Source organism: Petaurus breviceps, unplaced genomic scaffold (assembly GCF_028583685.1).
Source record: "Petaurus breviceps papuanus isolate PSGF00001 unplaced genomic scaffold, PetGlider_PUasm1.0 90702, whole genome shotgun sequence".
Classification (NCBI taxonomy): Eukaryota; Metazoa; Chordata; class Mammalia; order Diprotodontia; family Petauridae; genus Petaurus; species Petaurus breviceps.
Window position 1 is genome coordinate 2007910 of NW_027187317.1, and position 25000 is coordinate 2032909.

Here is a 25000-nt window from a genome sequence, read left to right on the forward strand (position 1 = left end):
TTCCCTTCAACTATTTTCATACTGAGAAAAGTTTCATCATTTACAATTATCATTTTTCCATGTAGGAATGTAAATAGTTCAACTTTGATAAGTTCCTTATGATTTCTTTTCTTGTTTACCTTCTCATGATTCTCTTGCTTCTTTTATCTGAATGTCAAATTTTCTATTCAACTCTGTTTTTTTCACCAAGAATGCTTGAAAGTCCTCTATTCCACTGAATGACCATATTTTCCCCTGAAACATGATACTCAGTTTTGCTGGGTAGGTGATTCTTAGTTTTAATCCCAGCTCCTCTGCCCTCTGGAATATCCTATTCCAGGACCTTTGATCCCTCAGTGTAGAAGCTGCCAGATCCTGGGTTATCCTGATTGTGTTTCCACAATATTCAAATTGTTTCTTCCTGGCTGCTTGTCATACTCTTTCCTTGATCTGGGAACTCCAGAACCTGGCTATAATATTCCTAGGAGTTTTCTTTTTGGGATCTTTTTTCAGGAGGTGATCGGTGGATTCTTTCAACCTCTATTTTTCCCTCTGGTTCTAAAACATCAGGGCAGTGTTCCTTGAGAATTTCTTGGAGGATGATTTCTAGGTTCTTTCTTTGATCATGGCTTTCAGATAGTCCAATAATTTTTAAATTATCTCTCCTGGATCTATTTTTCAGGTCAGTGGTTTTTCCCATGAGATATTTCACATTGCCTTCTATTCTTTCATTTGTTTGGATCTGTGTAACAGTATCTTGATTTCTCATAAAATCACTAGCTTCCATTTGCTCCAATCTAATTCTGAAGGAATGATTCTCCTCAGTGAACTTTTGAGATTCTCTTTCCATCTGGCAAATTTGGCTTTTTAAAGCATTCTTCTCCTCATTGCCTTTTTGAGCCTCTTTTGCCATTTGAGTTAGTCCATTTTTTTAAGGTATTATTTTCCTCAGTCAGGCTGTTGACTCTCATTTCGTAATTTTCTTGCATCCTTCTCATTTCTTTTCCCAATTTTTCCTCCACTTCTCTTATTTGCTTCTTAAGGTCCTCTATGGCCTGTAACCAGCTCGTATTTTCCTTTGAAGCTTTTGGTGCAGGAGTTCTGACTTCACTGTCTTCCTCCTGTTCCATGCTTTGATCCTTTTTGTCCCCAAAATAGGAGTCTAATGTTGGATTCTTATGTTTGCTTTGCTTCCTTTGCCTGGTCATGCTGCCCCTCAGTCACTTGACCCCTGGGCTTTTTGCCACAGTAGGACTTTGCCACCAGACAGGGGAGCTTTCGTCCCAAACGCTGGGGTTTTCTCAGCTGCTGGAGGCATTAGTTGGGTGCCCTCTCTGAGGCCTCCACATTCTCTGGCAACCTCATCGCACACCCCAGGACCTCCACCCTAGACTGCAATCCAGATCCAAGAAGGTTAAAGTAAGAGCAATTACCCCTCAGACTGGTCGCCTGGTCCCCCTACACTCTTTAGCCCAGGAGCTAAAGCTGCCACGTGGCAGCGGCTGAGGCACGCTGTCTCAGTGGCTTCTCACCCCGGGAGCAAAGGCCCACGACACTCCCAACTAATGGATCCTAAAGTCCACAATGCACTGACCTCTCACTTTGCCCTTGGCATCTATGTGTTTATAATTCTGAATACCGCCACAGCTGCTGGTGATCTGGAATTCCTCCAGCCCGTGGTTGGTCAGGCCTGCCCTGGGGCTAAAACTTCTGGCTCCCACAGGGCTGGGGTCGGCTCCCAGAGTGCTGTGCTGGCTGATTCCTGCCAGCCTGACCTCAGCTGGAGGTTAGCTTCTATGTGTCATTTTGTGGGTTCTGTAGCTCCAAGTTTGTTCAGAGTCCCCTTTTACATGAATTGGGGGAGGTAGAAGACAGAGCCCTGTGGAGGTCTTGTTTCTACTCCGCCATCTTGACTCTAACTTCTATTTCACAGTATCTTTAATATAGTAATTTTTGATAATTATTTGTGCAAATACTATACTTCTCCCATTTCAAAGCCATCTTATCTTGTTTTAGGGATGTAGCTCATATTTCGAGTTAGCCTATATCCAGCCGAATACACTATATTTTATTTTTTTTAATTTAAATTTATTTACTTTTAGTTTACAACATTCAGTCCCACAATCCCCTAAGTTTCAAATTTTCTCCTTCTCCTTCTTGTCCCCCCTCCCTTCCATGGGGGCCTGAAATCAAATATAGGTTCTACAAATACCTTCACACTGACCATTAGTCAAGTTGCAATACACTACATTTTAAAGAAATTATATTTATGTAATTTTTTCATATGATTCATGTATTTCAGTAGGATCCCCAATCAGAAATAGCAAATAAGAAGTTAAGACAGTATATTACATTTAAACAATATCTTAAAACTACCTCCCATTTTCTAATTACTGACATTTTGAAGTAAATAAACATTTACCTTTTGTAGACTGGTGGGATTTAGCTGAGTTTTATCTATTATTTTTACTGCAACCTGAAAAAGAAAACCATGCAATTCTTTAAGAGACTTCTAACATTTCCACTTTTTCCCTATAACCCAAATATTTATTTATTAAATGCCTTACCCAAGTCTTCAAAACTAAGACTGACTCTGTGGTGGTTTTTTTTGTCTGCGTCAGTAGTTCTCAGACTATGGACACCTGGACATTTATGGTATTACAAAAGAGTCTAGGAATTCATACTGTAGCGCACATTTTTATCTTTGTCACCAAAAAATATACAAAATTAAAATATTTCTTAAACACGTACCATGTGCCAGGTACTGTTATGTGAAGAGTAGATAAAGGTAAAAATGAAACAGACCTTATCTTCAAGGAGCTCTGACAGCAATGACTAAATAAGCAACATGTTTTACACAGAATAAACAATGCCTCAGAATATATTTACTAATATTTTAAAATGTGTATATAGATGCCTTGTTATTTATAAAATATTAATTCATATAAGAGCATATAATTAACCAATGGATGTTAACAATGGATGTAAATTATTATTGTGTGGAGGAATACAAAATATTTTACATTAGAAAGGGATTCTCAGGGGTGGCCAGGTGGCTCAGCGAGTAAGAGCACCGGCTCCAGTGTTGGGATGACCTGGAGATCGAATCCCAGGCTCAGACACTCAGCACCACACCCAGAAATAACTGGCCGTGTAAACTTGAGCAAGTTACTTAACCCCAATTGCTTACTAAAAAAAAAAAAAAAAGAAAGGGATTCTCATACATGAAAACATTGGAAACCATTGAATTGGGTGCACAGTTTTCCATTAAGCTCTAATAACTTGGTTTCAAAATGTATAAAATTAATATTTATTTATTCCTAAACCATATGTAATTTTGAATCAATGGAATATGGCATTTGGTTTTTAATTTCTGTCTTATAGATGAAAACCATCCTGAATCTTAATATTTGACCATGTTCTTGGTAACTAACAATTTTATTTTTATGATTATAAATTTTCAACAGGGTCCTGAATATTAATCCAATAAGGTTATCATTTGGGATCACAGGCTTATTTATAATAACATGATTCATAATAGGAATGATAAAATTATTAAGGTGAAAAGCATGATTATAACACAGGCAAAGAGAAAAAAAATAATTTAAACCTTTTTACAAGTGAGAGTTTGTTTTGTTTTGTTTTTTGTTTTTGCTTTTTGGAGGGGCAAGGTAAGGGCTATTGTGGTTAATTAACTTGCCCAGGGTCACATGGCTAGTAAGTGTTAAGTGTGTAAGGCCGAATTTGAACTCAGGTCCTCCTGACTCCAGGGCCGGTACTCTATTCACTGCACAACCTAGCTGCCCCCTATAAGTGAGGTTTTTTACAATGTTCTAGAAAAATTTTCAAAATATTATAAATATATATTATTTAACCTTTATATATGGAATAAAGTTTATTTCCCAGATTTCTACAATTTCAAAAGAAATTTTAAACCTAATTATATTAAAACTGACTAGCAATCTCTAACAGTTTAAAGAAGTAGGTTTATTCAGCACTTAAAACTACAATCTGCTGCTTAAGCCAACAGCCAATGAATGGAAATTACCCAGGGTATACTCCAGTCCAAAAAGGTTGGAGGAAGCACTGTTAAATGTAGCTTTAAGCAATAAGAATGGACAGGAGTTGGTGTAAAGTCTTAACAGTAGTTAAAGCAACAAGAGCAAGGGATGGCAGAATACCTAGTATGTAAGTAGATATGAAATAAGAGAACTTCCCCTTCCTCCCCACTCACAATCAAAAGGCTAACTTTTAAAGTCATTATACTCTTTGTCGATAACATACTACTGCTCATATAATTAAGAATGGACTATTCTGCAGCTTTCATATTTTACCTAACAATTAGAAAGCTTCTTAAAGAGATTTTTTTTAAAGGTCTATGGAAATATATTAAAGTCTTAAAACTGAAACTTACCTCTCTACCAGTAAGAACATGTCTTGCCAATTTCACTTTGGCAAAATTTCCTTTCCCTATTGTTTTCAGCAAACGATAATTTCCAATGTGAGGCTGTTCATCTGTAGCAGATGTAATGGAATTTCTACACCGTGGTATGTTTTGTCGGCTACTTGATTTGGTAGGCTGGATGTGTGGTTCGGTGTATCCATCAACAGATGTATGCTATGAAAGAAAGTTATAAGATTTTATGTTAATCATTTAATGACATAAAAAAAAAGATATGACTCTTAGGCCCAGTTTTGCCCACACTTAAAGACTTTATTCCTTGTCTTAGGCATGTGACAAGAATACCTGTGCTTAAGAGGTCATGGACACAGTATCAAGGTCATTTTTGTTTCTAGTCCTTATAACTGACATTCAAGATCTGTTCCATATTCTGACTCCAAACATCCTCTCTGGGTTCCTGGTTCCTATTTCCAGGCTCTCCTGCCTAAATTTTGCACCCAGATCCCTGCAGCTTTGTTCCTCCGGTTATTAGCTTGGTATCCTGATCTCTCCTGTCTGATCACAACAACCTGTAAGGCCTTTAGTTATGTATCTGGCTCCTTCCTCCTTGCACTTATCTCTAAGACCTTTTAGATCTGCTCTGTTAATTAGGAAACTTAGCTACTTCTCCTGTGTTCATCCCTCTAGACAATGTATTCTGCTTCTCCACTTGACCTAGGATCAGTATCAGAGGCATCTTACCAAAGACCCTCATTTTACAGGTGAGAAAACTGAAGCCCAGAAAGATAAAGTGACTTCTCCATGACTACAAAGGTCATAAGCATCAGAGTCAGAATCTGAACCCAGGTCCTCCAGCTCCAGAGTTGGTACATCTTTCCACTGTATCCTGCCAAAATGCCAGTAGTACTGGTGTTCCCATCACTCTGCTAATGCTTCTTTTCTCTGGTTTACCCTGGATACTTGTAATAACCTTCTATTATAACTACATTATTAGTCTGGGCCTGTCTCATCCTGTTGTCAATGAAGTCCTGGGACTGAGAGCTTTTACTGTATCATTAGTATATATGTGTCACTAATGATACAATACTACACTGTACCGTACATCTGGGCAATGAGAGGAAAATTTGTAAAGCACATCATTTTAGCAAATTCTAGAGTAGAAGTTTTAACCTGGGGTGCACAGAATCCCAAGGCATCTATGGATAGACTTCAAGGGGTCCATGAGCTTAGATGGGAAAAATACATCTTAATTTTTACTAACCTCTAATTAAAATTTATCCTGTCCTTCAATCACTTAAAAAAATTATTCTACAAAGGGCTTCTAATCTTTATCAGAATACCATTAGCATCTATGACACAAAAAAAGATTAAGAACTCCTGTTCTAAACAGAACATTCAAATTTTACATGAGAGGTGGCTTTACTTTCAGATATTCTAATACTGTAGTGAATAAAAAACAAGCAGCATAGTAAGCAGAATTAGAGTTGGAAGAGAACCTAGAAATCAATCTTCTTGTAGAAGACTATAACAGCCCTCAACTCCTCTGAAGAATTCTTCTTCACCTAGACCGATTCTTTTCTACTACAGTGGTTAGAACAGGGATTGTCACAAAATAAAAACTTATAAATCCTTTTTCATTCATTCACTTACAAATGGGGAAATTGGGGGGGGGGGGGCTTGCTCAAGGTTATACTGGCAGAAATAAGAACTAAGAATTGAACCTCTGATTTCAAATCTATTATACCACACTGCCCCCAAGACACTTACTTGATTATCTAACAATCAGTCCACAAACATTTATTAAGCACCTACTATGTGCCAGGTACTGTGGACGCAAATACAAAGAGTGAAACAATACCTATTTAGAAGGAGCGAGAAGACAGGTACATATCTAAGTATATACAGAATAAATATAAAGAGAAGAAACAAATAGATACAAAGAAGTTTGGGGAGTGCACTAGCAATTTTGGGGATTAGGAAAGGCTTCCCACAGAAGGGGATGTCTGAAAGAGAGTTATTCTAAGAAGCAGAATGCTACATTCTTGCTTCCCTTAATTTACAATCCAATAAGTAGTTTCTAGGATTAATCTAATTTACTGTATTTTTTCACATTAATCATATCCCTTTTGTCCCAAATTGGATATTTTTTTTACCACCAAAGAGCAGAAGATGGAATCTGACCAACTGCAGTTGACACGATGAACCCAAAAGGTTTCTTAGATCTAGTAAAAGTTCTGTAAAGATCCAAGGGATAAAAACATTCCACTATCTCAACTCCATCCCATTATCACTCCTTTCCCTAAAAAGGATAATCAAAAATGTATTTTTCTCCACTAGAGATTAATTTCATTTAAAAAAAAATTCAGGGAGAAGAATTCTCAGAACTGTAAGGTCATTTAGTTGTTACAAGAAGTTAATGACCAAAAAGTTAGCTACAAGATAATCAGACTTTTCAGCCACAGAGAATCATGAAATAAACTACTAAGAAAGAGATGGAAGGATTATGATAAACAGAGGGAGTAACCATATTATAGCTGAAACTACAGATCCTTGAAATATGGAAATATTATGCACACATAAACTCACATATAAACACTTAGTCTATATATTTGGGGAAAACATTTTGAGGGGCAGATAGCTTGAATTTCTGGAAATCTAGAACTGCTACAACTAGGAATATGATGCAGGTTCGGTAACAATGTGAAGCTGCAAGGAAGAAAATTTAGGCTTGACATAAGGAAAAACCTTCCTAACAATCAGAATTAGCCAGTGGTAGACTGGACTGTCTTGGGTGGTAGTAAGCTCTCCTTTAATGGAGGCTTACACAAACAATGCCTAGATGACTGATCACCTGTGGTAATTTGGAGAAGGGGATTTTGTACTGTTGTAGAAGAATTCTTTTTCAAATCCTGTTACTTTATGAAAATGAAGGACAAGAATAAAATTATTCACAACAGCATTCAACCAATTCATAGTCTTTGAATTCTGAGGGAACTTTAGAGATCATATCTGGCTATCTTGTTATATACATCCTGTCTGAAAAATCCAATAAAAAAAGGTTGCTCAAATATAAAATTAAATGCCCTAGATTTTAAGTAGAATAAGGGAACTCACTATGCTAGAATCATAGAAATGTACATGTAGGAAAGGAAGATACCTCAGAAACCATCAATCCTCCATTTTACAGAGGAGGGAAATAGAGCCAAGAGAGGGTAAGTGACTTGCCCAAGGTAATGTATATAGATCATAAGAATTAGAGGTCGGATCTGAACCCAGTTTCTATGACTCCTTATAGGGATTGTGTCTAGAAACCAATAAAATAGAAGTGATAACAATGCATAATTTTTCAAGAGCTTTCAGATTGTATTTATTCTCCAGTGCAAAGATCTGCAGTTTTGTCAGCGTTGGCACTCATTCTACCAATACAGATTACACCAGTCTATAACCCAGGTGATGGTCTTTGAGAGTTGAGATGGTTTAAGAATTTAGATTTTCAGATAATTATGATGGGACTTAAAAAATTTGCATTAAAGGTACTAATTAAGGATTTGATTAGGGATTAGTTTGAGGCCTGGCCTTGCCATTTACTAGTCGTGTAATTGTAATGAAGTCACCTAACCTTCACTCAAATTGCTAAAATGATATTATGAGGATCAAATGAGATAATGTAGGTAGTTTTACAAACCATCTAAGAGTATTATTACTACTTAAGAGATGAAAAAATTATATAATCATTCTAGAAAGATGTCCCTCAAAAACAGTTTTCAGTTTTGGTATTATAAATTTTATATGAACAATTCTTTTTACCTAGAACACAAGCCCTCGGTCTTAGAAAATCACTTCATAGTGAGGAAGAAGGTACTTCTAAGGCCATATGATCATCTAACTCAACCTCAAATTGGAAATTAGAACATCTGTTCTTCTCTAGTCAAATACATCACTGACAGTGACCTAAAAAGTCACATATACCAGTTCTTTTTACACTCAACAACATAGTTTATTTGGGCCAGGTAATTACTAAGCATTTTCTTAATATTGCCTTACTGGTAGTAGGTTATCAACTCCATATTAGCCATTTTTTGTACTGTTATTTCCAGTATAAGGTCACTATCCTTGTCTGGGAAAAGAGAAACATTCCTAACTTTCCTCTTTGACAAAAACAGACAACTCTTCTTCATTCCAACCTATTCCTTTCCTCTACACCAGCCACCTGTTTGTTATAGGATATAGTAATGATGGGGTTCTTGGGTACCTATGCTTGACCCCCAGTTCCAAAATCACATTTCTCCCTAGCCTCAAAACACTGTCCCAGGCATTTTTTCTCCAGCTCAAGGGAAGGATGCCCTAGCAAAATACTTCTCTCTCTTTCTGATACAGTAGCCAGCTGCACCTATAGAATTTAGTAGTTTGAACCAGCTGTATACTGGGTCATAAAGATATTTACTACACACTGACCTACCATATGTATCCTAGACTTAGTCATTTATATACTCGCTTAAGTTTATTTTGTCTAACAAGACACTGATGGGGGAAGCCTGGGTATTTCTCAATCAGCCCTGACCCGTAGTTGACTTAGTGACATTTCAGGTCTAAAACCACACCTCGGGCCATTTCCCAATGAACTCTGGGTAAAATACTTGCAAAGTCGATATTAAAAGGGCATGTTCCTTTAAGAACTGACCACTCCTGGGAGTAGAAACATGACCTCCTCAAGGCTCCAGCTTCCACCTTCCCCAATCCATGTAAAAGGGGACTCTGAACAAACTTTGGAGCTACAGAACCCACAAAATGACACAGAGAAGTTAACCTCCCTCTGAGGACAGCACAGCAGGCAGGCAGGAATCAGCCAACGCAGCTCTCTAGGAGCCGAGCCCAGGCCCACCTGAGCCAGAGGGACCCCAGATCACCAGCAGCTGTGGCCATTTCCAGATTTATCAACACATAGATGTCAAGGGCAAAGTGAGAGGTCAGTGCAGTCTGGACTCTGGAACCAGTAGTTGGGAGCAGCCCCTGAGAAGCCTTGGCTCAAGCAAAGCCACACTGCACCTTCAGCTACTGGCCTGCAGAGTTTAGGGGGACCAAGTGACCAGTCTGAGCAGTAATTGCTCTTGCTTTAACCTGCTTGGATCTGGATTGTGTTCTAGGGTGGAGGTCCTGGGGTGTGTGTCCAGCTTGCCAGAGCATGTAGAGACCTCAGAGAGGGCACCCAACTAATACCTCCAGCAGCTGAGAAAACCCCAGCGTTTGGGACGAAAGCTCCCCTCTCTGGTAGCAGAGTCCTACTGTGGCAAAAAGCCCAGGGGTCAAGTGACTGAGTGGCTAAATGACCAGGCAAAGGAAACAAAGCAGACAGAAGATTCCAACATTAGATTCCTATTTTGGGGACAAAAAGGATCAAAGCATGGAACAGGAGGAAGACAGTGAAGTCAGAACTCCTGCACCAAAAGCTTCAAAGGAAAATACGAGCTGGTTACAAGCCATAGAGGACCTTAAGAAGCAGATAAGAGAAGTGGAGGAAAAATTGGTAAGAGAAATGAGAATGATGCAAGAAAATTACGAAATGATAATCAACAGCCTGACTGAGGAAAATCACACCTTAAAAAACAGAGTAATTCAATTGGCAAAAAAGGCTCAAAAAGGCAATGAGGAGAAGAATGCCTTAAAAAGCTGAATTTGCCAGATGGAAAAAGAATCTCAAAAGTTCACTGAGGAGAATCATTCCCTCAGATATAGAATGGAGCAAAGGGAAGCTAGTGACTTTATGAGAAATCAAGATACTGTTAAACAGATCCAAACAAATGAAAGAATAGAAGGCAATGTGAAATATCACATTGGAAAAACCACTGACCTGGAAAATAGATCCAGGAGAGATAATTTAAAAATTGGACTACCTGAAAGCCATGATCAAAGAAAGAACCTAGAAATCATCCTCCAAGAAATTCTCAAGGAAAACTGCCCTGATGTTTTAGAATCAGCAGGCAAAACAAGAGATTGAAAGGATCTACCGATCACCTCCTGAAAAAGATCCCAAAAAGAAAACTCCTAGGAATATTATAGCCAGATTCTGAAATTCCGGAATTTCCAGATCAAGGAGAGAATATTAGGAGTAGCCAGGAAGAAACAATTTGAATATTGTGGAAACACGATCAGGATAACCCAGGATCTGGCAGCTTCTACACTGAGGGATCGAAGGGCCCGGAATAGGATATTCTGGAGGGTAGAGGAGCTGGGATTAAAACCAACAATCACCTACCCAGCAAAACTGAGTATCATGTTTCAGGGGAAAATATGGTCATTCAGTGGAATAGAGGACTTTCAAAAAAAAGTTGAAATGATAAAAAAAAGTTGAATAGAAAATCTGACATTCAGATACAAGAAGCAAGAGAAGCACGAAAAGTTAAATGGAAAAGAAATCATAAGGAACTTATCAAAGTTGAACTATTAACATCCCTACATGGAAAAATGTTAACTGTACCTTATGAAACTTTTCTCAGTATGAGAACAGTTGAAGGGAATAGAAATGTGTGTGTGTGTGTATATATATATATATATATATATATATATATATATACACACATACATATACATGTCCATATAGGAGGGCATATGGGCATATGAATACATATGTGAATGTATGTATATAAGTTTACAGGTATACATAGATAGAGGGCACAGGACCAATTGAATAGGAAGGGATGATACTTAAAAGGTGAAATTAAGAGGTGAGAGAGGAATATAATGAGAAATGGGAGAAACAGAATGGGGTAAACTGGAGAGACAGAATGGGGTAAACTATCTCATATAGAAGAGGCAAGGGAAAATGGTTACAATGGAGGGGAAGAATAGGAAGGCAAAAGGGAATGGCTCAACCTTTATTCTCATTGAATTTGGCTCAGGGAGGAAATGACATACACACTAAATAGGGTATCTCACCCTACAGGAGAGTAGGGGGGAGAGGGATGAGAGAGGAGATAATGGAAGGGAGGGCAGGCTGGGGGGAAGGAAGTTGGAAGCACTCACTTTTGAAAAGGGACAGGATCAAAGTAGAGAATAGAACAAGTGGGTGGTGGGATAGGAGGGAGGGAAATATAGTCAGTCTTTTACAATATATCTACTATGTTAATGTTTTGCATTAGCTACACATGTACAACGTATACTGAACTGCTTATCTTCCCAGTAAGGGTGGGTGACAAGGGAGGAAAGGAATGAATCTGGAATTCAAAGTTTTAAAAACAAATGTTTAAAATTTTATACACACACACATACATACTATTATTAATACTATTTTACATGTGATTGGGAAATAAAATATACAGGCACTGGGGCATAGAGATCCACCATGCCCTAATGGAAAAGTCGAAGGGAGAAGATATGGGAGAGAGCAGATTGGAGGAGGGGATATCCTGAGCGATTGTTATTTTGGGGTGGTGGGAAGGGGAATAATGGGGAGAAAATTTGTAACTCAAAATCTGGTGGAAATTAATGATGTAAATCAGAAGTTAATAAAGCATTTGAAAAAAAAAAAAAGAACTGACCACTCCTTAACCACTCTGTAATCCCGCCCTGACTCACCTAGTTAGCATATTTGGCACATGTTTTACTAAAGTTTATCCTATATAAACTTTAACTGTACCCCTCTAAGGTTGCAGATTTCCTAAGAACTCTTGCCCTCTGAAAAGCATAACAATAAACTTTTGCCACCTTTACTTAGAAATGTTTGCGTTTGCAAATTCATTCCAGGCGACTTTACCCTGGGAACTCTGGTCTCAGGATCCCTATATCCCTGTTGGTTTCTCCCTCAACATTTCTGGCCTCTCATCAGTAAGATACAATGAACATTATTCTTAACAGAAAAGGAATCAAGGAATCTGATTAGAGCATGAGGGCTCCATGCAATTTTAAAAAAGATATTCTCCTGAGCATGACTCATTAGTATCCTAAGAAATAGTGAATGAAAAAAGTTATGCATCTGGAGTCAGATGACCTGGATTCAAATATTGCCTCTGACATTTAACTACCTAAACATGGGCAACTCACTTAACTTCTCTGGGACTTCAGTTTCTTCATTTTTAAAATGCAAGTGTTGGGCTAGGAAGCCTCTTAGGTCTCTTTCAGTTCTAAATCTATAATTCTTCGATCTCTAATTTCACAACTCTGACTTTTCTGTTTAACTTCATCACTCAACTGAAACTGCTCTCCCCAAATATCAATGATGTCTGAATTGTCAAATATCATCTTTTCTGAGTACTAATTGTTCTCAACCTAACTGCTGAACTGACATTGCTGACTCCAGTCTCTTCCTAGATCTTCCCTGGGTTTTCATGACCCTATTACTTTTGGTTTGCTTCCCGTCTTTCTGACTGCTCCATCACAGGATCCTTTGATGGCTCAATATCTACCACAGGTCCCCTAACTGTGGGTGTTCTCTATGCCTTTGTCCTGGACTTTATCTCTCTTCTACTTCTATATTCTCTTGGTAATCCCATCTTCAATGCAGATGACTCACAGATCTATATACCCAGCAGCATTCTCACCCCCAAACTGCAGACTCAGATCAACAATTGCTTACTGGACATTTCAAATTGGATATCCTGGACATGTATTAAACTCAGTATGCCTGAAACTGAAGTCTTTACCTATCACCTTAAACACAGCCCTCTTCCAAACTTCCCTATTTCTGTCAAAGTGACTACCATCCTTCCAGTGTCTCAGGTTCTGAGATGGCATTGTCCTGGACTCCTCACTCTCCCTCACTACATAAAGCGAGTCAATTGCCATTTTTTTTTTGCCATTTCTACCTGCATAGGAACTTTTATATGCAACCCACTCATCCAGCTACCACTCCAGTTAAGGCCCTCATGACTCTTCACCCTAGACTATTGCAACAGTTTCCTAATTAGTCTCCTTGCCTCTATGCTTTTCCTCATTCCAGTATATCCATCACATAGCTGCCAAAATAATTTTCCTTAACTGCATTATCTTACCATGTTAGCCTCTTACTCTCCCAATCTCCGTGGCTTCATAATTGCCTCTAAGATAAAATATAAATTCCTGTTTTCACTTCCAAAGCTTTCAACAGTGTGGACTCAACCTATCCTTCCAGGTTCATGGAACATTCTACCTCCTGCATTCTGTAATCCACCCACATTGACTTCCTCTCTCTTCCTAACTGACAATATTTTATTTTCCATCTCTATATCTTTGCATTGGTTATTCCCTATACCTGAACTCGCCTTTTACTTCCACCTTGTAAAGTATTCTTTGTCCTTTCAGATGCAGCGCAAGCACCACTTTCTGCATGAAGCTTTTCCTGGAACCCACAAGCTGCTAGTGCTCTTCCATCACAAACAACTGTGTATTTAACTACTTTGTGCATATATGAATTTGTTAACTTTATATTTACGCTGTATATCTTTTAGAAGGGTTTGTTGTTGGGATATGAGCTGATCATGAGTAGATATTATTTGATCCTTTGTATAGTACCCAGCACATAATCAGAGCTTAATAAATACTTCTTAATCGAGTGCTTGATTCTTGGTTATTACCCTATCTGCCTCTGACAGTGGTCCTAGAGTGACTCTAGGGAAAAAGACCTTATTCCCCAATATGTTTTTAAAAATCTTTTTGCTATCCTTAGCTTCCCACAGCAATCTCTGAGTTTAGTTCTCCTAATTTTTTTTTTTGAATGGACTGTTTCATGTTCTTATATTCATCCCTGGTGTGTACCTTGTTTTCAATCTTCTTTTCCTATCTTTGTAAAATCTAAATTGGGTGGAAAATTTTTCGTTTCTCTACACTAGTCTCTTCAGACAACTTGTTTTTCTTCCTTATTGGAATTATTTCCCTTTGTGTCATCAGAATTTAATTGTTGAGAAACATTTCTCTTCCCTCCCTTCCCTCTGAGGTTACTCCCCCTGTCTACTTATCCTTTTTTCAAAACCAGCCTTGGTAATATGTCAGACTATATACAGCTTTCCTTTTCTCTATCACAAAAACTGTATAGTGATCACTTCAATCTTTCAAAAATGTTTCCCTTATTTCCACCCTAGCAACCAGTCCTTCCCTATTAATGAGAAGCAAATCCAATAAAGAATTTTCTTCATTTTGGTTCTTCTACTTTTTGAAAGATTACATTATTTAAAAGGCAAGTCAAGAAGTTATTGGCTGTTCTGCTTTTGGTAGGAAAAAGAATTCTAGTAGATTTGTGAATAACTGAAGTCATTCATTCCTAGACTTTTGATCTATTTCTAGTCACTCTGCTAGTCTTATGATCTGCTTCCCAAACTTCTCATATATTTTCCCTTTCTGTCCAAGTGGATTGTAATATACTCCAATGCCAAAATCACTTCTGTTCCTCCTTCCACTGATCTTTTCCCAAATGTTATCTACAATGCTTCCCTCTTTCTGGTTTTTGGATTTCTCTGTATCAATATACCATAATACAGAATGCTGCCCTACTCCTCAGTTTCTTTTGAGTAAATTCTAACCTTTCAGACCTATATTAAGTCCCTTCCCCACAAAGCCTCAGTGCTTCTTATGAGGTCATATTTGGCTCCATATGTAGGTAGAGCTAGTTCCTACTGCTTGCTGCTTTAACCTTGGGCATATGTATACAGACATTTGAGGTGATGGGCTTTATTACTAATGCTTTTTGTCTCCAACTTGTAGGTATTTCAACGGCTACTCTGTCTTCATTATAGCTATTATCTATGATAGCTAGTTTGATGAATAAACACAGGAAGTTTCCTCTCTCATCCTTTTGATGAGATGTTTAATTAATTAATTTTTGTTTCAGAAGGCTCAAAAGGATCCTGAGCTACTATTATTCTTTTAGCACTCTTCTTCCACTCACACTTTGACTCCAGTGAACCGAACCTAAGTGAGGGGCACTGTACTAGGTGCTAGTGCCACATAAGGGCTAAGGTCTCTGCCCCAAAGAAGCTTTCAGTCTAGCTGGAGAGACAGTCACACAGACAAACACAGGAATGAACGAATGAACAAGCATGTATTAAGTGCCTACTACATTCCCAGACCTCAGAAGCTTATCTAGACCAGGGCTTCTTAAATTTTTTCCACTTGCAACCCCTTCAGCACTTCTTAAACTGTGGGTTTCAACCCCATCCCAGTTTAAGAAGTGCTGATTCCTACTTCAACCCCTCATTTTGTCATTAGCTTCAGACTGTAGCTGCAGAAACACTACATTTGAAAAATCTGCATCAAGCATTCAGATGACTTTGCATTAAGAGAAGCATTTAGCTATAACTCAGTTTTAAGCATCAAGCATGTACAAACTGGCCCTTTAAAGTACAATAAAGAAAGAATGTTAAGATGAAAAAAAAAAAAGGAGTGTTGATTCCTGGTCTAACCCCTTATTTTACTGATGAGGAATGAAGAATCTGAGGTTAAATCAATTTCCTAAGGCCAAATAGATTATAAGTGTCTGAGGCCTAGGATTTGAATCCAAGTTCTCCTGACTGCAAACCCAGCGATGTAAAACCAGCTAGATATAATATAGTTTAGATTGAGTTTTTATTTATTCAACCAATTAATCTGGATAGTTCAATCTCCAGAATGTGCCAGTTTCCATTTCAATTTGTTTGTGTATTTGTTTTGGAAGGGGAAGAAACCTGATCTGTAATTTCTTTGATACAGAAATTTCCTCTAGCAACACAGATCTGCACTAGTTCAGCAATTTATAGTCTTAGAAGCCGGCCTGGGGCACTGATAGATTAAGTGATTTGCCCAAGAAAACACATTTGGATTCAGACACTCTGGACTCTGAAACTCTACTGTCTTGCATCTGTATATTTAGATTACTTATATTTAATATACATTAAGATACACACGAATACTAGTAGCATTTTCAAATGAGACATACATAAAATAAATGACATAAATGTGTTACTTTTTCTTTCATATGAAAATAGTGAGCTTTCCTTTCCTCCTACTCTTTTACCTAAAATAAAGTCATGTTTCCTACATCTTTTAATGTTTCTTACAAGTTGCATATATTTTTGGCTTTCCTGATTTTGTTAAGAAATAATTTTGCATTTTTATATTGCCTTGTTATTCCATAGTGACCTAGTCTAATTTTGATTTTTACAGAATTTACTTTTGGTTTCTGCCTTGTTATAAATTTAGTCAACTGAGTGATATCATCAGAAACAATGACACCACCACCACCCATTACAAAGTGGTCCTTATAGGAAAGTCAATGTACAGGGTACCTGAGTTATAATGGATAGTGTTGGACTTGGAGTAGGGAAGACCTAGATACAACAAACTTTACCTCTGAAATTTATTTCCTCCCAAGTCACAACTTTTCTCAACCTTGTTTTCATCATAAAACGGAAGGACGCTGGTAGCACTTACTTTAGAGGATTATGTTTGAATGAGATAATTATGTAAAGTACTTAGCAAATTTTAAAGCACTATATAAATGTCAGTTGTTGACTGCTTGTTTTGTGTTACCTTAACCAAGAAAGTTACCTAAACTGCTTTAAGAGTCTTCATCTATAAAACAGATATTTAACTACTTAACTAGAATATTCCATTCCATTTCTGAACAGTTCTAAGTGTTAGGCAGGTTTCCCTTATACCAAATCTAAACCTTTTTTCTGTAACTTTAACCCATTAAGCACAACCTTCAGACCAAGCAGAACAAATCTAATCCTCTCCAAGGCAAGCCTTTAAATACTTGAAGATTTCTATTCTTTTCCTTATAGGTAGCTCTTCCCTAGGATAAGAGCTTTCCCAGTTCCTTAAACCAATCCTTGTAAGACATGTTCCATCTAATTTCTTTCTTTCTTAAAATGTTGTGCCGTGGGGCGGCCAGGCAGCACAGTGAGTAAGAGCACCAGCTCCAGTGTTGAGAAGACCTGGAGATCGAATCCCAGGCTCAGACACTTAGCACCCACCCAGAAACACCTGGCCGTGTAACCTTGAGCAAGTTACTTAACCCCGATTGCTTTAAAAAAAAAAAAATGTTGTGCCAAGAACAGGTGGGGGGAGGGAAAGGAAGAAACATTTATCAAGCATCTACTATGTGCCAGATGAGGTGGCTAAGTGGATAAGAATGCTTGGCCTGGAGTCAGAAGGATCTGAGTTCAAATCTGGCCTCAGACACTTAACACTTACTAGCCGTGTGACCTTGGGTAAGTCACTTAACCCCAATTGCCCTGTCTTCCCTCTGCCAAAAAAAAAAAAAAAAGTGTGACCCTGGACATTTAACCTCTGTTTGCCTTAATGTAATGGAAAACAACATGGCAAACTGTCTTGCCAAAAACAAACCAACTGACCAACCATGGACAGTATTGGTGTACTATGATTCACAGGGTCACAGAGAGTCCAATACAACCGAACAACAACTAAGAGCCAGGTACTATGCTAAGCACTTTACAAATATCTCTCATTTCATATGATTTGATTCAAGAAAAGAATATGATACTACAGATATCCCATTCAGTTTCTTACTTAGGGCACTCGGGCAGTGATCTTTTCTTTCTTTCCTGCCTCCCTCCTCTTTTCCCCTCCCTTTTTGCCTTTCTCTCTGACCATAAGGGGAATCATACCTTACGTCTGGGTGCTCTGCCCAAAGGAATATAAATTTTGATTGTAGGACCCTCACAAGATATCTTGGAGCTTAAAAGATAGATTTTTGTTCCTCTTCCCTACTTATGTATTCTACAATTTTTTTAAAAAGGGGACAATTAACTCTTTTATCCCATGTAGTGTCACTTGTAATTTCTTGAAAAACTAGGTCATCTTTTGCCTCATTTCTTACCTAGCCTTAAATCACTTAATGGGTGTTGCCTCAAACAAAGACCTGGGAAAGACCTGAGCTTAAAAAGGCCAAGGTCTTCCACTGCATCTGGGGCCATCTCCAGTTGTTCTGACCTACCACTTCATCACCAGTTGTTCTGTCTTGCCATTGGACTCTGATGACTCTGGAGGAGAGAATGAGGTTGATGACTTTGCACAGCCCTGACTCACTTAAATCCAATTCATTTGCAAGTCAAGACATCACCCTCCCAATGTCATTTGTCTTCCTTGAAAACAAAGAACAAACAACAATCTGAGTAGGATAGAATAAACTTCATCTTCTTCATTCTGGATATTATGCTTTTCCTAAATGCAATTTAAGATTTAACTTTTTTTTTTCTGTCATGTCATGCTGACTACACCTATCTGAAAGTGAGTCACTTAAAGGAAAATGGGGAGGCACAGTGTGAATGTATCAAACCCTCCTTTTCCCTTTTATTACTGAAGGCACCACCATCCTCACAGTCACAAAAACTTAAAACTTCAGCATCATTCTTTCATTCACATTTGTCCTACATATATCCAAAGTGTTGCCAAGTCCCGTCATTTCTATCTTCACAATATGTTCCACCCAGATTCAATCCCTCATTACTTCAAGTCTTTCTCCACTCCAATCTATCTTCCACACAGCTGCCAAAGGGATCTTCCCAAAGTAGAGGCCTGACCATTTATGTCATTCTACTACTCAATCAACTCCAGTGGCTCCCTATTACATTCAAGATTAAAGCCCTTCACAACCTGATCCTTTTTTACCCTTCCAGTTTTCTCACACTTTATTCCTCCCTCCCCCATCTATTCTACAATTCAGTGACACTAACCTTTTTGTTGTTCCTGGCTCCAGACACTCTTATTTGTGCTACATTCCTGTCTTTTCATTGACTGTCCCCCATACATAGAATGATCTCCCTCTTTACCTCTGCATCCTGGAGTCCCTGTTTTCCTTCAATACTAACTTCAAATACCACTTTCCGAAGCAAATCCTCCCTACTGCTAGTATCTTCCCACTGAAATGTGCCCTACAATTATTTGCCAATTTATCTTAAATATATCTTGTTTTCTCACTTATTAGAATATAAGCTCCTTATAGACAGGGACCATTGTTTGGACTTTTTTTTTGTATCCCCAGTTCCTGGGAGAGTGATTGGACACAGAAAGTATTTAATAAATGCTACCTGACCAATTGTCTCCATTCACAGATCTAGAGCTGAATAATCATTTGTCACTGGTATTAGGGAAAAGATTCCTGTTTTGGGTAAGACAATAGCATGCTGCAAAGGAAAGCATGTTAGATTTGGAATCTGAGGACCTATGTTTGAATTCCAAACCTGACACTTAACTATCTTATCTGGCTATCACTTGGCAAGTCATTTCTCTCTGGGCTTTCATTTTCTCACCTATAAAATGAAGGAACAGGACTATAAGCAGCCCTAAAGCTGGGTCCTCCCAGCTCTAAGAATAAACAATTCTATAAATCATGGAAAGTTTTGTGTTACCAATTCTCATCTTATTTTTTCACCACAATTTTTTTTTAAAAGCAATCAGGGTTAAGTAACTTGCTCAAGGTTACATGGCCAGTTATTTCTAGATGTGGTGAGGAGTGTCTGAGCCCGGGATTCGATCTCCAGGTCATCCCGACATTGGAGCCGGTGCTCTTACTCGTTGTCCTACCTGGCTGCCCCCTGACCACAATTTTAATGTTACAGAACAGAAGTTACCTAGAAGAGGATGAACTCACTGGGAAAAATGAAAAGCATTTAATGGCTTTTATATAAGAATTTGATGCTTAATTCCTATCAAACATGGGAAGAAGCAAACCAGTGTGGGTCTCATGATATATAGTATTAGAAAGACACCCCTCCCCATCTCTCATCCCTGTGGGGACATAATAAGTCTATGCTCTGAGGACCTAATTCATTAGTGACAGTGGGAGTCAGGATATAGGAAACTCTCCCTACTACCGTGTTTCCCCGATAATAAGACACTGTCTTATTATTTTTTTTGGACAGAAAAACACCAGAGGGCTTATTTTCAGGGGAGGGCTTATTTTAATGAACATTGACAGCAATTTTAATAAACAGGTAAATGTGAACAAAAAAATGTACCTTTATTCAATAAGCAAATCACTGGGGAAGAACAGGATGACACGCTCACTGCTGCAGCTCTGATTGGATGCAGCTCGGAGCGCGGTGTGCGTTTCACGGGGGAGGGGGGGGGACGGTGCATACAGAGGGTACTGTAATGTAGCGTGTAGAGCAGGGGATCACCTTCACTACAGTAGCAATCTCAATAGGGCTTATTTTCGGGGGAGGGCTTATTTTAGAGGAATCTTACACAGTAAGGGGAGGGCTTATTTTCAGGATAGGTCTTATTGTCGGGGAAACACGGTAACACATCACCAACTTCTTTGCAAGCAACTGTCTTAGATAGTTGCCCAGAGCACTAACAGGTCAAGCCACTTGCTCAGGGTCACACAAGCTGTATGGCTAAGATACAAGCTTGAATCCAGGTTTTTCTGGCTGTGATGATGAATCTTTATCCACTATGTCTTATTGTCCATTATATTACAAATAAAGTAACTAATTTTGTTAGTACACATAAGCCTTTTCCCTTTTAAAATCAGATCCTGGAGATACATTCCTAGTGAATAGAATGAATCTTTAACATTTTAGTCACCTTCATTTGGATGATCTCCAATTTATCAATGTCCTTTTCTTTTCTTTTTTTAAAGCAATCAGGGTTAAGTAACTTGCTCAAGGTTACACGGCCAGTTATTTTGTGTGGGTGTTAAGTATCTGAGCCCAGAACCAATCCCAGTTCTCCCAACTCTGGGGCCGGCACTCTTACTCACTGCACCACCTGGCCGCCCCTCAATGTCCTTTTCTAAAATGTGATTGCCCAGAAATGTTTTAGAGAAGACTTAAAACGATGTAACAAGAGTTAATGGAAATAACTGGGAATATTTAATCTAGAAAAGAGAAGAAAGAAAGCATAATACTTTCTAAGTATATAAAGGGCTAGCATGGAGAACTATACTTGCCATTATTCCCAAAGGGTAAGATTATTAAGTCTTTTCTCTAGGAATCAATGAGTAGAAATTGCAGAAAGGTAATTAGTTTCTAAGATTCATGGACAGAATATTCTCTTAAAAATTAAAACTGCCCAAAACTATAGTGAACTGCTTTAAGAAATTGTGCTCTCCCTATCCCTTAAGATCTTCATTCAAGTAGACTAGTGGATTGGGGTTTGCTTGAAATAATCTAATTCTCCAGATGTCCATCATCTACTTGAACCCTGTCTCATGAAGCAGCGTATTTCATTTATGAAGAGCTCTTGTTGTTAGGAACTTGTTCCTTACACTGAGCTGCATTCTATGTCCCATTGGTCCTAGTTTTCTTTTTCAGAGCCAAACACAGTAAGACTCATCACTCCTCCACATATGGCCCTTAATATATTTCAAGGCAGCTATCATATTCCTTCCTAAAACTTTTCTCTACATTACACAAACAACACATTACTAGAAGTGTCCCTTATATGATACAGTCCCTCATAATCTCCTCTTCTGGACAAAGACCAGACTGTTAACAATTCTACCAAATTGTAATGCCAAGAACCAGACCAAATAAATAAATAAATACATAAACTGGGCAGGGTGGGGCACAGGGGGGGCCTTCCATCCAGGCCCCCATGTCCCTTGTTTTGGACATAACATTTCTAATGTACACTAGGATTCTTGAAGAAATCATAGGCTTAGGCCAAAAAGAAAAAAAAGTCACACAAGTCACATTACGTTTTTGACTCTAATTAGAGTTTATACAACTAAAACCCCCAAGTCTTTTGTTACTGCCTAGTCATGATATAAATTGTATCTTGTTAGATGTAGTTTATTATTCCTAGCCTATTTTGATTTTTTTGGACTCTTGTTTCTGTCATCCCATATATTAATGATTCTTCCCAATTTCATGTTATATGACTTGTGTTCAGGTTTGCCAGCTTTCTCAGACTGATTTCATTTCCCACAACTGAACTTCCAAGATGATTTTCAAGATGAAGTCACTAGCTTTGGAACTTAATTTGACTCAATTAAAAAAAGCATATTAAGTTTTACCTACTATATTCAAGGGACTAAGGACACAAAGATGGGAGGGGGGTTTCTGCCCTCACAGAATATACAGTCTATGAGGAGGATATGACACATGAAAGTACAGAATTCTAGGTAGAATGTGACTTAGACAAAGGAGAGATTATTTCAAAGTACTAGGAAAATTGGAAGAAGGAAAGACATTTTTTTACTATAAGGAGTCATGAGGGAAAGTTTCATAGAAGAGGTGGTACCTAAACTGGGATTTGAAAAGAAAGAGACAGGTTTCAGTAGGTAGAAATGGGAAGGAAATGAAAATCAAGTATGAGGGATGGCCTGCATGAATGTACAGATAATGCAGGATGAGATAGAAAACAAGCAGGCTAATGTGGTTGGAACAGAGAGTATGTGAAGGAATATGAAATAACACTAAAAAAAAAAAAAAACACCCCAGGATGTAGCCAGATTATAGCAACCCATATATTCCAGTTTAAGGAATTTAAATTTTGTCCTAGAGACAATGGGAACCACCAAAGTTTCCCAAACAACAACAAAAAAATGACATGGCGAGTCAGATATGTGTATAAGGAAAATTATTTTGGCCTATATAAGACCAAAAGGCCAGTGAAGAGGCTATCACAATAGTCTAAGTAAGTTCTAAGGTCTTGAACTAGAGTAGTGGCAGACTGAATAGGGAGAAGGCAGATACAAGATATCTTGAAGATAGAATCAATAGGATTTGGCAATTTTTTAGATTTAGGAATTAAGGAAAATGGAATTAAAAATCATAGAAGTTAAAAGGAAAGGCAAGTTTACAGGGGAAGACAAGTAATTGAGTTTTAAAGATAGTAAGCTTCAAGTAACAGTGGGGTACCTAGGTAGGGCTATCCAATTGCCAGTTAGAAATGTGTGACTGGCACTGAAGGAATATGTAGATTTGGCAATCATCTTCATAAAGATGGTAATGAAATAATAATGATGCCAATACAAAATATTATGTACCATACTCTCCAATGCTCCCTGACTCCCATAAAATCTCTTAGAATTAAATATGCCCTATTTATGTTTTTTGGGTTTTTTTGCTTTTTGGAGGGGGGAGGGCAGAGCAATTGGGATTTAGTAACTTGCCCAGGGTCACACGTCTAGTAAATGTTAAGTGTCTGAGGCTGGACTTGAACCCAGTTCCTCCTGACTCCAGAGCCAGTGCTCTAATTCACTGTGCCACCTAGCCGCCCCAGATATGCCCTCTTTATAAGAAAATAGCTTGCTATCACAATGACCTAATCATGTGATAATCATAAGGATCTTGGGTTTCAAAATTCCACTTAATTTGACAATACATGAAAACGACATGCAAAAAACTTTAAAATCCTATGTTACCAGTTGTATATCTAAATTCAATGCGATGGTTGACATTCTACACAGACTAAGAGATAAGGATAACATAAAATTTAAGGCATTCAATTATTATCATGATTATATGTAAATGAAATAAAGTAAATAACAGCAAGATAACAGGTAAGGTCATTAAAACCAAAGAAAATTGCCAGGATTATTAGAAATAACAGAATCATGGAATATTATAGCTGGGAGGGTACTAAGAGATCAAGTCATTTGTCTACATAGAATGTTAAATATCCTTTTTGAAGGGAAAGAAATTAGATGGCTGAGTGTTCTCTCTGAAACACCTCAGATTTGCACATCAGTCCTTGAAAACACTGCACTACACTCCAACAGGATAATTAGTACTATATTTGCTCTCATGCTTGAAAAGATTTCTGATTTAAATGCTGTAGGTACTGCTTCCATTAATGCAGATCACAACCCCTTAATATCTTCACTGATGATCTTTATGAGTGGCTATGGCCAAAAAAATCATCACATAGGAGGTCAACTTTTGGTGCTGAGCCTCTACAAACTTAGCTAAATCCATCCTCTGACAATAGTTTGCCACCAAGACCATAATGAAAGCCTCTCTTCTCTTTTTTTTTTTTTTTTAAAGCAATCAGGGTTAAGTAACTTGCTCAAGGTCACACGGCCAGTTATTTCTGGGTGTGGTGCTGAGTATCTGAGCCCGGATTTGATCCAGGTCATCCTGACACTGGAGCCAGTGCTCTTACTCGCTGAGCCACCTAGCCGCCCCTAAGCAATTGGAGTTAAGAAACTTGCTCAAGGTTACATGGCCAGGTGTTTCTGGGTGGGTGCTAAGTGTCTGAGCCCGGGATTCCATCTCCAGGTCCTCTCAACACTGGAGCCGGTGCTCTTACTTGCTGTACTACCTGGAAGCCTCTCCTCTCTTGAGAATACTACAAGAAGTTGGATTCCACAGACACTGACCTGATAAGTCCAAGCTCTCCTCAATGTTGTGATGAGGTGTTAGAATAAAATTTTAGTGAAGGATTACTAAATATCTCAGGTAAAATCATGGGATAAATGTGTTCTTAAGTGTTGGCCTGGGATCCTAATAATTTATGTTATTTGAAACTCAGAACAGTTTTTATCTAGAAAAAAACTTACAACTGAATTGATTTTAAATTGGGAACTGCCTGTATAATGAAATATCACAACTAATGAATATATTGAGAATAAATTTTCTTTTAACTCCATATAATTACTATCAAAAGTCTTCCATGGTGGCCGCTAGGTGGTGCAGTGAATAGAGCACCTGCCCTGGAGTCAGGAGGACCTGAGTTCAAATTTGGCCTCAGACACTTGACACA

The 25000-nt window shown here is 38.2% G+C and overlaps 1 protein-coding gene across 7 annotated transcripts in view; it reads right to left on the bottom strand.

Moving 5' to 3' along the window:
• The window catches only part of MARK1 (microtubule affinity regulating kinase 1), a 166563-nt gene that overhangs the window by 102898 nt on the left and 38665 nt on the right, over positions 1-25000 (bottom strand). For all 7 annotated transcript variants that reach the window (XR_011163994.1, XM_069066002.1, XM_069065999.1 and 4 more), the window contains 2 exons: positions 4394-4597; positions 2402-2455 (listed from right to left, as the gene is read on the bottom strand). Coding sequence is in view for 6 of the 7 variants with exons in the window: in XM_069066002.1 (XP_068922103.1) it covers positions 2402-2455; positions 4394-4597 (258 nt within the window). In the remaining variant the exon portion in view is untranslated. The remainder of the gene's footprint in view (positions 1-2401; positions 2456-4393; positions 4598-25000) is intronic.